The sequence below is a fragment of the Tamandua tetradactyla genome, chromosome 1 (genome assembly GCF_023851605.1).
Source record: "Tamandua tetradactyla isolate mTamTet1 chromosome 1, mTamTet1.pri, whole genome shotgun sequence".
NCBI lineage: Eukaryota > Metazoa > Chordata > Mammalia > Pilosa > Myrmecophagidae > Tamandua > Tamandua tetradactyla.
The window spans coordinates 13,344,495-13,358,545 of record NC_135327.1 but is presented as its reverse complement, the minus strand read 5'-3'; the positions used below and the strand labels follow the sequence as shown (position 1 = coordinate 13,358,545).

At 50.0% G+C, this 14,051-nt stretch overlaps 1 protein-coding gene and 1 long non-coding RNA gene across 2 annotated transcripts in view; one reads left to right on the top strand and one right to left on the bottom strand.

Moving 5' to 3' along the window:
* ARHGAP40 (Rho GTPase activating protein 40) overlaps positions 1 to 14,051 on the top strand; it is a 33,442-nt gene that overhangs the window by 18,143 nt on the left and 1,248 nt on the right. Inside the window, exons 7-14 of the mRNA XM_077168807.1 lie at positions 1,937 to 2,028; positions 3,445 to 3,522; positions 3,927 to 4,086; positions 6,199 to 6,281; positions 7,815 to 8,021; positions 11,318 to 11,458; positions 12,224 to 12,396; positions 13,446 to 13,501. Coding sequence (XP_077024922.1) covers positions 1,937 to 2,028; positions 3,445 to 3,522; positions 3,927 to 4,086; positions 6,199 to 6,281; positions 7,815 to 8,021; positions 11,318 to 11,458; positions 12,224 to 12,396; positions 13,446 to 13,501 — 990 coding nt within the window. The remainder of the gene's footprint in view (positions 1 to 1,936; positions 2,029 to 3,444; positions 3,523 to 3,926; positions 4,087 to 6,198; positions 6,282 to 7,814; positions 8,022 to 11,317; positions 11,459 to 12,223; positions 12,397 to 13,445; positions 13,502 to 14,051) is intronic.
* On the bottom strand, positions 58 to 7,822 carry LOC143690977 (uncharacterized). Its single transcript, XR_013179297.1, has 3 exons — positions 7,770 to 7,822; positions 4,489 to 4,638; positions 58 to 450 (listed from the first exon to the last, which is right to left on the bottom strand). It is a non-coding gene; the product is annotated as an uncharacterized LOC143690977 (long non-coding RNA).

The following is a 14,051-nucleotide window of genomic DNA, read 5'->3' as shown; positions in this document are numbered from 1 at the left end:
TAGCGGAGGAGCAGCAGGGCGAGTTGACCCAAGAATTCAACTCTCGCTTGCCTGGATTCGAGTAGGAGTGTTTTTAGAGATTTGGGGGTAGAGATAGGTGGGTTTCTCACAGGTGGGTCCTTGGGAGTTTGGTGGCTTACCATTACTAAAAATACTGCTTTCCTGCTACAAGGTTGTAACTGCAGGAGGGGGAGCATTTGGGCAAGGGGGCTGTATCAGACGATGCTGCAAGGTGGTAACTGCCCGAGGGCGGATGTTTGTGCACAAGGATATATCACCAGGTGGGGGCCTCGGAGCCTCGAGTATCTTCGTCCTTGCTTGTTTCTCCCGTTGAGCTCTCACACTCGGGGTTGCTGCTTGGGAATCTCCCACCAAAACAGGCTCAGCGTCTATCCTTCTTGCAGTTTTATTTTCTGCAGATGAAAACAATCCCTGCTCATTGTAGAACATCTGGGAAATAGAGTAAAGCATGAAAAAGAGAGATTGCAATTCAGATATAAGCAGTTAACACTTTAGTTTGTTATCTCCCAGCTTTTTCCTGTGTGTAGGTAACTGTGTGTTCTTTGTTTTTCATTTAGTATTAGGAAATTGTGGGCATTTCCTGTTATTATTGTATGTCAGCTGTTGGCACAATAATCTACACAACAAACGACACCAAGGTGCAGTGACTTTAAATGGTGATGCTCTACTCTTGCTCGTGTGTCTGTGGGTGAGCTGGCGGTTGGCTGGGTCTGGGGTTGCCTCGCATGTCTCTCAGCCTTTGGGGACCTGCAGGACAGCTGCATCAGTGGCAGAAGTGCAAGAAGGCAAACCCCCCACCACAACTGTATCGTACACCTCGGCTGGCATCATGTAGGCTATCGTTGCATTGGCCCAAGAATGTCACATGGCCAAGCCCAAAGTAAGGGGTGGGGAAGTACACTCTGCCCCCCTGGTGGGGAAAACTGCAAATTCATATCACAAAGGAAGACACATACACAGGGAGAGGTAATGAATTTGCAATGATATTATCAGTTACCACAATTATTAAGCATTCTTTGAAAACATGATTTTTAATCACAACACTATCTTCCTCCTTTTAGATATATCCTTGTTTAGTTAACCATTTCCCTATCAGTGAACATGTATCATTTCCATGCTTTTGCTTTTATATAAAATGCAATTGCCATGTGGTAATACAACTTTGAAGGCATCTTGGAGTCTCTTCGAATACATTTAGCATATACTAAATACTAGGACTTATCTGGTCTAGGAACCCATCTGGAGGTTGTAGGTTTCTGGAAATTAATCGTAATGCATGGAATCTTTGCATAATCTCAGATAAAAGCCCTCCAGTAGTGTGTGTGTGTGTGTGTGTGTGTGTGTGTGTGTGTGTTTATCCCTCTGCATCCACCTCAACATTATGGGTTGTGATTTTCTTGTTTCTTTAAATTAAAATGTCTAGAAACGAGAATGGTGGATAAGAAAGACCAGGGCTAAGGATCTAGCAGAAAAGGCAGTAAGCAAGTGAAGGGGGAAGGAAAGAGGTTGTAGAGCAGGGTTGAGGGAGGAGTTTTCCGGAGAAGACCCGAAGACAGGAATGTAGACAAGTCCTGGAAAACTGAGTTCTTAGGAACTAAGAGTTAGACCTTCAACCTCAGTGTGTGGTAATGCATTGTATCCAGTGTTCTCTGAAGCAGCAGCAATCTTCCTTTCAATACTTCTTTATCCAGCTGAGATTTTTCTGCTTGATGACACATAAAACGTTTTCTTCATTGCTGAAGCCAGATATTCTGCAGAGGAGAGAGGTGGAGAAGTTCGGCCGTTTTCCAGGGAGCTCAGTCCTGACGCAGAGAGAGAAGCCTGAAGCTAGCCCACCCAGACGGGCTTGCAGGTTGGAGCCCAGTGGTGGCTCCAAGAAGTGAAATGTGCGTTTTGTTCTTTCCGTTTCCCGCAGAAACTCAGCTTTTCGGCGTGCCCCTCGATGTACTGCTGGAAGCAGACCGCAGAGTCCTCCCCGGCACGCAGGTCCCGCTGGTGCTTCAAGCGGTGAGTGACGGTCAGCTCGGCTTCCAGAAGGCTTTGTTTAACCCCTGAGAGGCCACCTTGGCCCCTGTTGTTGGGAGATACCTGGCATAGGGCATAAGCGTATGGGCTTTAGAGTCAGGGGAGCTGGGTTCCCACCTGGGCTCTGACACTTCCAGTGTCTGTAAAGTGGCCTTGCCAATAGCATCTTCCTTCTCCTAGTAAGAGCTGAATGAGAAAAAAAGCATGCAAAGCTCCCAGCACAATACCTGGTTCACAGAAGTGGTCAAGGAAGCTATTGTTTGTTATTTTGAGGGAAACCCTTCTTCCAGCTCTTCCCTCTTCCTGGTTTTCACAGGAGACAAGCACACCAGTTTGAATCCCACTTTTTAAAAAAATTTACTTATTAATTAAAAAAAATTTAACAAACGAAATAAAACATTAACATATGTAATCAGTAATTCACAATATCATCACTTAGTTGCATATTCATCATTTCTTAGAACATTTGCATCAATTCAGAAAAAGAATTAAAAAGACAATAGAAAAAGAAATAAAATGAAAACAGAAAAAAAAAGATTATACCTACCATACCCCTTACCTCTTGCTTTCATTGATCACTAGCATTTCAATCTAAATTTATTTTAACATTTGTTCCCCCTATTATTTATTTTTATTCCATATGTTCTACTCGTTTGACAAGGTAGATAGAAGGAGCATCAGACGCAAGGTTTTCACAATCACACAGTCACACTGTGAAAGCTATATCGTTATACAGCATCCTTAAGAAACGTGGCTACTGGAACACAGCTTTACATTTTCAGGCAGTTCCCTCCAGCCTCTCCATTACATCTTGAATAACAAGGTGATATCTACTTAATGCATAAGAATAACCTCCAGGATAACCTCTCGACTCTGTTTGGAATTTCTCAGTCATTGACACTTTGTCTCATTTCACTCTTCCCCCTTTTGGTCGAGAAGGTTTTCTCAGTCCCTTGATGCTGGGTCTCAGCTCATTCTAGGATTTCTGTCCCACTTTGCCAGGAAGGTCCACACCCCTGGGAGTCATGTCCCACATAGACAGGGGGAGGGTGGTGAAATTGCTTGTTGTGTTGGCTGGAGGGAGAGGCCACATCTGAGCCACAAAAGAAGCTCTCTTGGGAGTGACTCTTAGGCCTAAATTTTAAGTAGACTTGACCTAACCTTTGTGGGGTTAAGTTTCATATGAACAAACCCCAAGACTGGGGGCTCAGCTTTGGTTGTCCACACTGCTTGTGAGAATATCAAGAATTCAACTTGGGGAAGTTGAATTTTACCCCATTCTCACCACTCCCCGAAGGGGGCTTTGCAAATACTTTTCCACTCACTGATCGAATCACTCAGGGTGAATCCCACTTTTTGATGGTTGCTGGTTAAAATCTTGGTTTCCTTCTCTCCTAGTTGCTGTCCTGTTTAGAAAAGAGAGGGCTGGACACAGAAGGCATCCTCAGGGTGCCTGGATCCCAGACCAGGGTCAAGGTAATGGTTTGCTTCCCCTCCCTCACCGGGGCTGCCCCTGCTAGCACCTTCACATGCCTGTCAAGCTGGGTGGGGATCCAGCTCACGGCTGGTCGGTGTTCGATTCTTGGTGCCTCTGTGGGTTGTGGAATTCCAGGATGGCTCCAAAGGGAGGAGTTTGGCACAGAGAGCACAGTGGTTGAAAGTGTGAGCTCTGGAGTCAGGCTGCCAACTTTTGTCAAGCCAAGCCCCAGGCTGAGAGGCTCATGCTCATCAGGGCCTTTGATCTCACATCACCCCTGTGAAGTAGATGCTCTGACTGCCCCCACTTTGCAGATCGGGAAACCGAGGCCCAGAGAGAGGTGTTCGAGCAGCTGTACAGGAGCTTTGGGCCAATTTCTCCTTTGTGCTCCTTCTTCCTTCAGGGTCTGGAGCAGAAGCTGGAAAGAGACTTCTACGCTGGCCTCTTCCGCTGGGACGAGGTTCATCCCAACGACGCCTCGGATTTGCTCAAAAGATTCATCCGGGAGCTCCCAGTGCCCCTGCTCACCGCTGAGGGCCTTCCTGCCTTCACCATGGTGCCCCGTGAGTGCACGCCAAGCCCTCTGCCTCCATGTCCGTTCCCTGTGATCTGGAGCTGACGGGGGAAGTGTGTGTACATGTGTGTGCATGCACGCGTATGTGTACAAGGTATACAGGAGCAGACGCCTTTTGAAAGTCCTGTGACAGTTCCTCGCATGGGCCAGTTTCCTTCCCTTCATAGCATGGATGAGGTTGAGCTTATCAGATACCTCGAACTGTTTCTGTGGGTGCACGTGTGTCTCTGCGCATCCACCTGTCTGTGTGCATGCCTGCACAGCGGCAGGTATTGATAGCCAGTCTGTTTTCTGCATGTATGTGTTCCTGTTCTGACTTCTTCACAATCCGTAGGGTATAAACACAGTCACTTCTATTTTTCTCAAAAAAAATAATAATAAAGCAACCCACCTGAGATCCCACTTGCAACCACATAAGCCCAGGCTGTCTCTGACTTCTCTGGAAAACTTCAGGGCAGCTTTGCAGGTAGTCTGACTTCCACCTCCCAGCCAGGGGTATACAATCCTGAGCAGCCCACTCCAGCTATTGTTTCTCACAGCTCTGTTTTAAAACATAAATCAGATCATATTACCCCATTGCTTCATGCTCTCCACAGCACACTTGTGATAAAATCCCACAAGGCCTGCTTGGGGCTGAGACCCCATCTCCTGGTCCCTGTCCCTTACCACCATCCAGCCAGGTTTGCCTGCCTTTGTGTTCTTCTTCTTCTTTCCAGATTTGAGGCCTCCCCCCTCGCTGGTCTCTCTGCCTGGAAGCCCCCTATCGCCGCGTCTTTGGCTGCTTCTGGCCAATCAGGTGTCAGTCAGCTCACTGCTGGGGCCCCCCACTGTCCTGGGCCACAGGGCCCTCCTACCCGAGGCTCTGCTCCTAACAGTCTGTTTTGTTTTCTTCCTAGTATGCAATTTATTGTTTGCCTCCCCCTGAAATGTAAATGCCACAAAGCTGTGGCCTTGTTTGTTTTGTTCGAGGTGCCTGCAGTGGAGCATGGCACATATAGGTACTTTGCAGATACTTGGTGAGTGAGTGAGTGAATGAATGAATGATGAATGAATGAGTGAGATAATGAATGAATGGACTCATGGATGGTGCCACACGGGACCCCAGAGAGGAAGCCCTTGGGGCTGAGCCTCTTTCTTCCCTCTGTGGCCCCAGCAAGCCCTTGGCTGAGGGCTCCAGCTCTGGGGATGTGTCTCTTTGAACTCTGCAGCTACCATCGCCCTCTCCTCCCTGAGGTCCTTCCCCAAGGGGTGGGGCAGCTCTTCCCTCTCCACCTCAAAACACAAAGGGGTTTCCCAGCCCATGGACCCAAGAAACAAACAAACAAAAACACAAAGGGTTTCCATTCAACCCTCTTTCCTGAGAGTTGACCATCCGGCTCCCCTCTCCTCAGCATCTCGAAGGGGCCTGAGGCCCTCACACACGGAAGGTCTGACTGTGCCCCTGCCTGTGTCCACGGTGCCAGCTCTGCTTTGTGGGGAAGCAGCTGTCATCGTTACCAACTTAAGCTGAGTTTTTACAATGACCAAGGTGATTTTCCAGAACTTTTCTCATTAACACAGAGAAAAAAAAAGAACAAACAAATCCTCAGCACAGTCTCCCGCTATGTGTGCTCCTTGCACTTTCCCCATCTCTCTGTGTGTGATGCGTGAGCCTGTGTGGACAGACTGTCATGCACTTTGATACCTTTCCATGTGTGTCCGTCGTTTGTGCGCCCGCTTACATTCATGCAGATGGGCACGCATTTCACAGGAGTCTCTACCTGAAGACTGAGACCTACAGACCCATTGCATTTCTGACCCTAAGCTATAGCTCTCAACTGCATATCTAAGCAAGTGTGCATGCTTGTGTGTGTGTGTGTGTGTGTGTGTGTTTGCTTTTTATCTACAAAATATAGTGAGTAAACCTCCAGACCAGCACTGCCTGGGGCTCTTTCAGAGCTGACACTAGTCCAGGAAACAGTTCCAGACCTTATGGAAAAGGAGTTCCTGGCTGTCCCCGAACTTTTCAGCTCTGGAACCTCCCCTCCCTGAGCAGGGTCCAGGTGGAAGGATGGGGAGTCTAAGCCCTCCGTGGAGACTGAGGCCCTCCTTCTTCCCACAGACATCCCCAACCTGAAGCAGCGCCTACAGGCTCTCCACCTGCTCATCCTGAACCTCCCAGAACCCAACAGAAACACCCTGAAGGTAAAAGTTGCCACGAGCTGCCTCTGCTCCATCACCTCAGCCACAACCACAGTAATGGCTCCTGATGTGCTCACCCATTCATTTATTCAACAGCTATGCCAGCAGCTGGGACACGGGGATGACCACTTTCCTGTGACTTTCTTCCTAGAGAAAGCAGATGAGTCCTAAAAGGAGATAGGGTTGCCACATGATGCTAACAGGTGTTACAGGGAAAAGGGGCTCTATGTCCAAACAAGATGGGTAAACATTGTGTTAATGAAATGAATTAAGGATATTTCTCTCCCACATGACTTCTGATATGCTAAGACTTGTGAATCTCCAGGTGGGACTAGAGTTTGCAGCACTTTCCCATCTTATTTGCTCGTGGACCATAAGCATTAGTGTTCTGTGGAGTGTTTAGGAAACACTGCCTTAGGGAACACCCCCACTGTGTTCTCTGGGGGTGGATGCCCAGCTTTGACTTAGCTCCTGCATCCTCCTGACTGTCCTTGGGTCAGACACAAAATATATGTCCAGGGTGAGGCTCTGAGGGACCTGTCTGATGTAGATGTAAGAGACCGCAAGGTAATCTGCAACCAGACAGAGCTGGGGTTAAGTGACTATTTCTGGTGCCTCAGCTTTGGTTGAAGTGACAGCCTGTTTGAGGTTTTGTTTCCTTTTCAGTAAACTGAGGATAATAATAGCATCTTATTTGATTGTTTTGGTTATTACAAGACCTAACTCAATGAGAAGTCATGGAGTAGAAGACATGGTAGTTATCAGGGGCTCAGTATATGTCCTTCCTTCCATCTACCCGTCCATCTGTCCGTCTACCCACACATCCTTCTTTCTTTCCTTCATTCCTTCCTTTCTTCCTTCTTTCCATTCATCCATTCATACTTCAGCCTGTCTTTCCTTTGGTTCATCCATCCATATGTGTGTCTGTCATGCATCCAACCATCTACCCATCCTTCTTCCATCCATCCATCCATTCATTCATCCATCCAGCCCCTCCTAGTTGTCATGAGGATTAAAGAGTTGTCATGAGGATTAAACAAGATGATAATTGCATTAAGGTGCTAAGTAAAGGGCCTAGGGCCTAGATTGTGAAGAATACTTAAGAAATGGTAGTTATCATCATCTACCCCTTTTCTTCCTATCCTTTCTACTTTCCCCCTCTTTTTCCGTTATATTTTGGGCAGAACTAGGCTTTAGGAAGAAGATGCTATCCTGGGGCTTGCCAGGAGTAGACCTGTTTTCAGAGCCCTGGCTCCTTTCTGCCTGAAAGTTGCAGTCTGACCCAGATGGCCTCATTAATCTCTGAAGGACAGGGAAGAGAAAGGGTTTTATCCACCATTTGCAGAAAAGAGAACTGAGGCACAGAGATTACTGGATGAACTGGTGGCAAGGCTGGAATTAAAACTCCTGTTCCTACTCTCACAGCCCCTGGCTCTTTACAAATGCTCCCAAGTTATGCATCAGGATGTTCCAGGAAAGGTGAGGATGCACCTGGGGTTTCTTGAGTTTTGAGCAAGGCTCTGTGTCCTTCCCCAGGCGCTCCTGGAATTCCTCAGAAAGGTGGTGGCCCGGGAGCAGAGCAACAAGATGACGCTGTGGAACGTTTCCATGGTGATGGCCCCTAACCTCTTCTTGCTCCAAGGAAGACCCTCCAAACTCCCCAAGGACAAGGAGAAGCAGCTGGCAGAGGGGGCAGCGGAGGTGGTGCAGATGCTGGTGCACTACCAGGACCTGCTGTGGACGGTGAGCGCCGCAGGGCCGGGAGGACAGGACAGGGTGTCCATCCAGGCAGCAAGGACGGGCTCCCTCCTCCTCCGGGTGCACTGCCTTGCCACCCACTCCTTCCAAGATCAGCGTGTACCAGCCTTCTAAGCCCCAGTTTTGTCTGTACCTGGATCTTTCTTAGTCTTTCTTTTCAGACCAGTGTCTTCTTCCTCTGCCTTAGCATCCAAGAAGAGGCCTCTATCTTTGCTGTCTCTACTGCCACATCTCTTGGTCAGGCCACGGCCAGCTGGCTTGCTCCAGATAGCAGGCATTCCCTGAGCTCCCACATAGAATTCCTTCGCATCAAAACACTGAGGATGCTCAGAAAACCCCATCTTGAGGCTCAGGCATAAAGGCCCGCCTAAGACAGAGGCTGAAGCTGGAGAACCTAGATGCCCCCTGGCCCGACCACGAGCCTTACCCTGAGTCACAGCAAGGGTGAGGGGCAGCAGCGGGCCCAGAGGCTCCCTCTGTGGTGTGGGCAGCAGACGCTGAGGGTTGAGGGTGGAGCAGAAGCACTGAGGCCCCTCCAGCACTGTAGACTCCCACAAACACAAGGTGGCAGCCGTCCTCCACTTCCGGAATTTGAAACTCTAATGAGCAATACAGAATTTACTACATGTGTAGGGAGGGTTCTGCCACCTTGACATCCTCCTGCTTCCATGTCCTTTCTGCAAGTTTTCTCTACCAGCCTATGAATGATTTCTTCTTCCCTTCCTTTACCCTGCCCCCGCTCAGCCCCTAGCTTAGTGGTTCCATCTGTATCCTCCCTGGACCCTTCCTCTGACTTGATGTCCCACTCCCCTGGAACCTCAAATTCCTCTCCCCTCTGCCCTGCAGACTATTTCAGCTTGACCCTGGGTCTGTCCCCAAATTCATACCCTTGCTCCAAAAACCAAAAGCCCTCCAGTCAACCAGATGCACCCTCCTTAGGAAGCAGTTTAATATCCATCTCTTGTCACTTGAACATGCCCGTGGGGATGGTTCCCCAACCCTAGAAGCTTTGCAAAATATTCCTTCCAAATAAATATGGTGCCCTCCCGAGGAGAATTCTGGGAGTGCGTTTTCCCTTGTCCTGCACGGGAAGTTTTATCTTTGAATTCTTCCACTTGGGTTGGTAATGCCCTGAATTCCAAAGCTGTGGCCTCTTGACATTCTGCACCCCACCTGGCTTCTACTCAGCATCCTTTCCTTCCTGGAATGCTCCTTCCCAGCCACCCCCTAAGTACTTTCTTGGAGTTGTCCCCCCCCTTCCCTGGCTGTACCACCCCCACAGTCTGTCTCTTACATGTCAATGTCCACTGTCCTTTTACTTCTTGTCTTACATTTTTCCACTCACCCCAATGACTTCCACTGCCACCTGTGTCCCAGAAATGTCTTTAACCTTGTCTCCAGCCCAGACCTCCCCCTGAGCTGCCCACTATCAAAGAACTTCCAAAGGTCTCATGAACTCAGCATGTCCCAAACTGAATTCAGCTTCTCCTTCAACCCTGCAAAACTAACACCTACTCCATCTCTTCCTTATGGTGATGCTTCAGTTTTCCCCCTTCCTTCATCCCAGCAGTCACCAAGTCCTGTGGATTTCTCATGAAATCAGTCAAGCTGCTGGTGGGGCTGCAATGATCTCAAGGTTCCATGCGGGAGTATCTGCTTCCAAGCTCGCTCACGTGGCTACACGTGGGCCTCAGGTCCTGTGGTGGGGACTGGGGCACTAGTTCCTCCCTGCAGGACAGCTCTGGGGCTGCCAGCATGGCAGCTGACTTCCCTGAGGGTGAGTGTGTGAGGAAGACAGCAAGAGAGAACGCCCAAGATGGAAGTCACAGTCTCTTTGAAATCTAATCTCAGAAGCAACGTCTTGTCACTTTTGAGATAATCTGTCCATTGGAAGTGAGTCACTGGCCATCACACATGGAAGGGAAGGGAAATACACAAGGGCAAGAATACAAGGTCGGGAGTCATTGGGGACCATTTTAGAGATTGCCTACCATAAGCTTATCAGCCCTTTCCTGATACTTTTACAGTAAAATTCTTACCCCTTTAGCTGCAGTCATATTGCTAAAACCAAACATTGGTCAAGCCACTTCCTTACTTAAAAATGTACAGCCTTCTGCATCCATCCACCCATCTTCCTGCTCCATCCATCCCTCCATCCGTCCTCCTATCCCTCTGTCCATCTGTAAGTCAATAGGAAAGATTCCTTTTTCCAGAAACCAGCCAGCGAAGCCCCTCTGACTGTTCCCAGTCTCTTCTCCCTACCTTGCCCACCACTCCCCTGCGTTCTAAACATAGCAAGTGCCACAGATGGTTCTCTAACTTACCTTGCACTTTCACACCTCTGCGTTTCTGCCCAAACAGTTCACCCTGCCTGGAATTCCCTTCCCTTTCTAGAAAGGGCAGAAGCCTGGTACCTCCTGCTCATTCTCCAAGACCTAGTTCCAGACTTAACTCCTCTGCTGAAAGCCCCACTCCCCCCTCCACATACCCCACATAGTTTCAGTGTTCCTTTCTTCTCTGTATTCTTTCATTCCGCTAAGGTAATGTTACTACTAAAACATATTTGATTACAATAGTTTTGTTGTACGGAACTTGAAAAATTCGAGAAATGCCTAACGCATTCTTGTAAATGTTGCAAGCACTATAGATATATATAAAGTAAAGTGGGATAATTCCCCCAGACCCTCCGCCCGAGGTACTTTACATATATCATCTTATTTAGGTGCCACACAGTAAAGAGAGGAGCCAGTAATCAAACCCAGTTCAGTGGACCCCCGGGGTGCATGCTCTTTATTATCAGGGTTCGCGGAGTTAGGATTCTCCTCACTCTGTGAGCTGGTCCTACAGAAGGGCTTCGGTTGGCCTGGTAGCCTTGGCGGGCATTCCCCAATGCAGGGCTGACTGGGGCTTCTCAGAACTGGAGCCCCCCCAGGTGTGCTTTTGGGGACACCCCGCCTGAGTGTGTCAGTGAGCAGCTGGCCGAGCCAGCAGGTGCACAACCCTCCAGCCCTCTGTCATGGGAGGCAGCTGATCACTAAGCCTCCGGGTGTGCTGGATTCTGAGTCCCCTACTCCATGACCTTCCTTAGAGGCTAAATGGACCCCTTCCTACCACCAAACCAGTGCTCCACCCCCAAGTTCACCAAGTATGTGTCGCCAAGCCCTGTGTGCGATGCTGGGACAGGGAAGAGGCCAGGGTGGCACTGGAGGGCTCCTGCCTCCCACCCCCAGCAGCCTCCCACCCCCAGCAGCCGCCCGCCCTGTTTGATTCTCTTTGGCCAGGTCGCTTCCTTCTTGGTCGCCCAGGTACGGAAACTGAATGATAGCAGTGGCCGGCGCTCCCAGCTGTGCGACAGGGGCCTCAGGACTTGGCTGCGGAGGATGCACTTGGACCGGGACAAAGCAGGGGATGGGCCCGGAGCGGTGAGTTCCGTGTGCCCCGCCCTGGCCGAACCGAGAGAGAAAGGGGCGGGGCCACAGGAGGTCACCTCGGGGTCCTCCCACTCGGGCTGCCAGGAAGGCGCTCCCGCTTAAGGCCATTAGGGGGCGCCACGGACCCACCCCAGCGATCAAGGAGCTGGCGTCCCGGGAAGGAGGAATATGCTGGGGGCAGTGGGGTCCCCCACTGCTCAGGAAGGGGGAGACCCAGACCGGCCTGCGCGGGACCGGGGCGCTTCTCTCGGACGCCATATCCCCACCCCTTATATAGGCAGCCGGGCGTGCTCCTGGTCGAGCAGTGGGAAAGGAGGGTCGCTTTGTGGGTGTGGGGTGAGGGAGCAGGTGTCCAAGAATACCTTGTTTCTGGGAGAAGTCCCAAATATGGCTCCTTATATAAAGTCGGAACAGGAAAATTGACTAGCATTGAGTCTGGGCTGTGTATGATGTGTGCGATGGGTATTTATAGCAATCAATCCATGTGCATTTGTAGGTGCATTGCACCCCTCCTGTGTGTGGAGTTTGGACGCATGTGCACATGCATGTTTCCCTGTCAGCATTTGTGCGTGCACACGCCGGGGGCTGGGTATGAATGTGGATATCATGATCTGGGCACAAGTGCCTGGTGTGTACGTGTGCATCTTGTGACTTTTAGCCTGGGTATTTCTGTGAGAATATGTGGGTGTTCATGCACACAGGTGAATTCCAGGCATGCTCATATGTGCCCGTGTATGTGGCTCCCTCTCCCTGCAGATTCCCAAAGTGGCCAAGATCCAGGTGACCTGGCCTCTCAGGGATCCCCTGGAGGTGCCCCTGACCCCCAGCACCAAAGTGGCCCATGTCCTGAGGCAGATCACAGACAACCTCAGTCCTCCTGGGTCACAGGGCCAAGAGGGCAGCAAGGACACTAGCAGCCTCCTCCCACGGTAAGGGACACCTTGTCTCTGGCAGGAGGGGCTGCTGGGAGGGGTCAGCACCTCACAGCTGAAGGCCACTGGGGCCCTTCCTGGGGTGGTCACAGCTGAGTTCTCCTAGGCTCTAAAGAATAATAGAAACAGCTACAACACTCATTCATTTATTTAACAGTTTTTTAATGAACACCTATTATAGACCAGGTGCCATACGGAATGCCCAATCACAATGAAAAGGGCAGAGACTCTGCTCTTACAAGCTCACAGCTTCATGGGAGATAGGCATTAATGAAATAATCACAAAAATAAATATTAAGTTATGAACTATTAGGTTCTATAAGATGTGAGTGTAAAACATGACAAACTGGTATAGTTTGGGAGGTGAGGGAGGCTTCCTGCCACAGACACCTGCATGTGCAAAGGCCCTGAGGCATCAAGGAGCATGGCATGCCCAAAGAGTTGAAAGGCCAGTGGGACTGGTGTGTGGCCTTCATTCCCAGGATGCAAGAAACAGTCCAAGCCCTCAAGAGTTTCCTTGATGGGATTGGCACAAGAGACTCTCAGACTGTCAGTCGTTATTGAGTGTCTGGTCCAGTGCTTCCTGTACAGATGGGAAACCTAAAGCCCAGACAGGGGAAGGGGCTTGTCCAGAGCCACCCAGAAAATCGGGGACAGATTTTAGATTTGAACTCAGGACACCCATAATTATCATAGGGGACCTAATCAAACAATATCCAGGATCCATCTTGATGTCGTACCTGCCCCTTACGGCAGGCTCCTGTCCCATCTGTCACCCCTCACCCTACCACCCTCACAGCCCCCCATTTTGATGCTCAGCAGAAAGGAGCCTTGTGGCAGGATGTACCATGTGTGGCCTTCACTGAGGGCCCCCGGGTGCTGGCCTCCTCTGCTGGTTCCAGTTCTCCCAGGAGGGTCCTTGGGTCTTCTTTCCCACCTGGGATCAAACGTCAGCGAGGACCTCCCCTTCCCAGCCGGGGTCCATAGCAGTTGCTGGTCTTGCTGCCTCCAGAAGAGGCCAGCTGGTTTCTTTCACTCTCTTGCAGCCACAGGTTCACGGAGCCCACCAGCATCCTCCTCTACGAAGTCGGAGGGAATATCAGTGAGTTCCCCTGTGGATGTGGGAGTTACAGCCCCAGTCCGGGTTCCTGGTTGCTCTCTGACCTCGAGGGGTCGCTGGGGCCCTCTGGGGAGACTGCAGTTCACCTCAGGATGAGCCCTTCCCCCAGGCATCTGTTTCCAATGAAATCAGTTAAAAATCAGTAACCTCCCAGGGGTCCTACTGGGAGATTGAGTCAGCCTTAAACTCCATCCTGGAATATGGAGTTATCCCTGGAGCTGGCCTCAGGCTTGGAGAGAAGGGCAGAATTATTTTATTTACTTTTAATTTATTTTATATTTATTTGTTTTGTATACAAACTGTCAGTACCAACAGTGAAATTGACCCCTTGGGCCAATGGGCCTAAATTCCTCAAGGAATTCAGCAAAGACATGTCCAGCTCTGAGAGGTCCTTGGCTTTGTGGGGACCACGGCTGGGTAGCTGTTTGCAGTTGAGTTTCCGAGAGCAGTGATTCTCAAACTGGGGTGTACAGTGGAATCACCTGGAGGGCTGCTAAAGCCCAGACTGGGGCCTTAACAAGTCCCCAGGTGA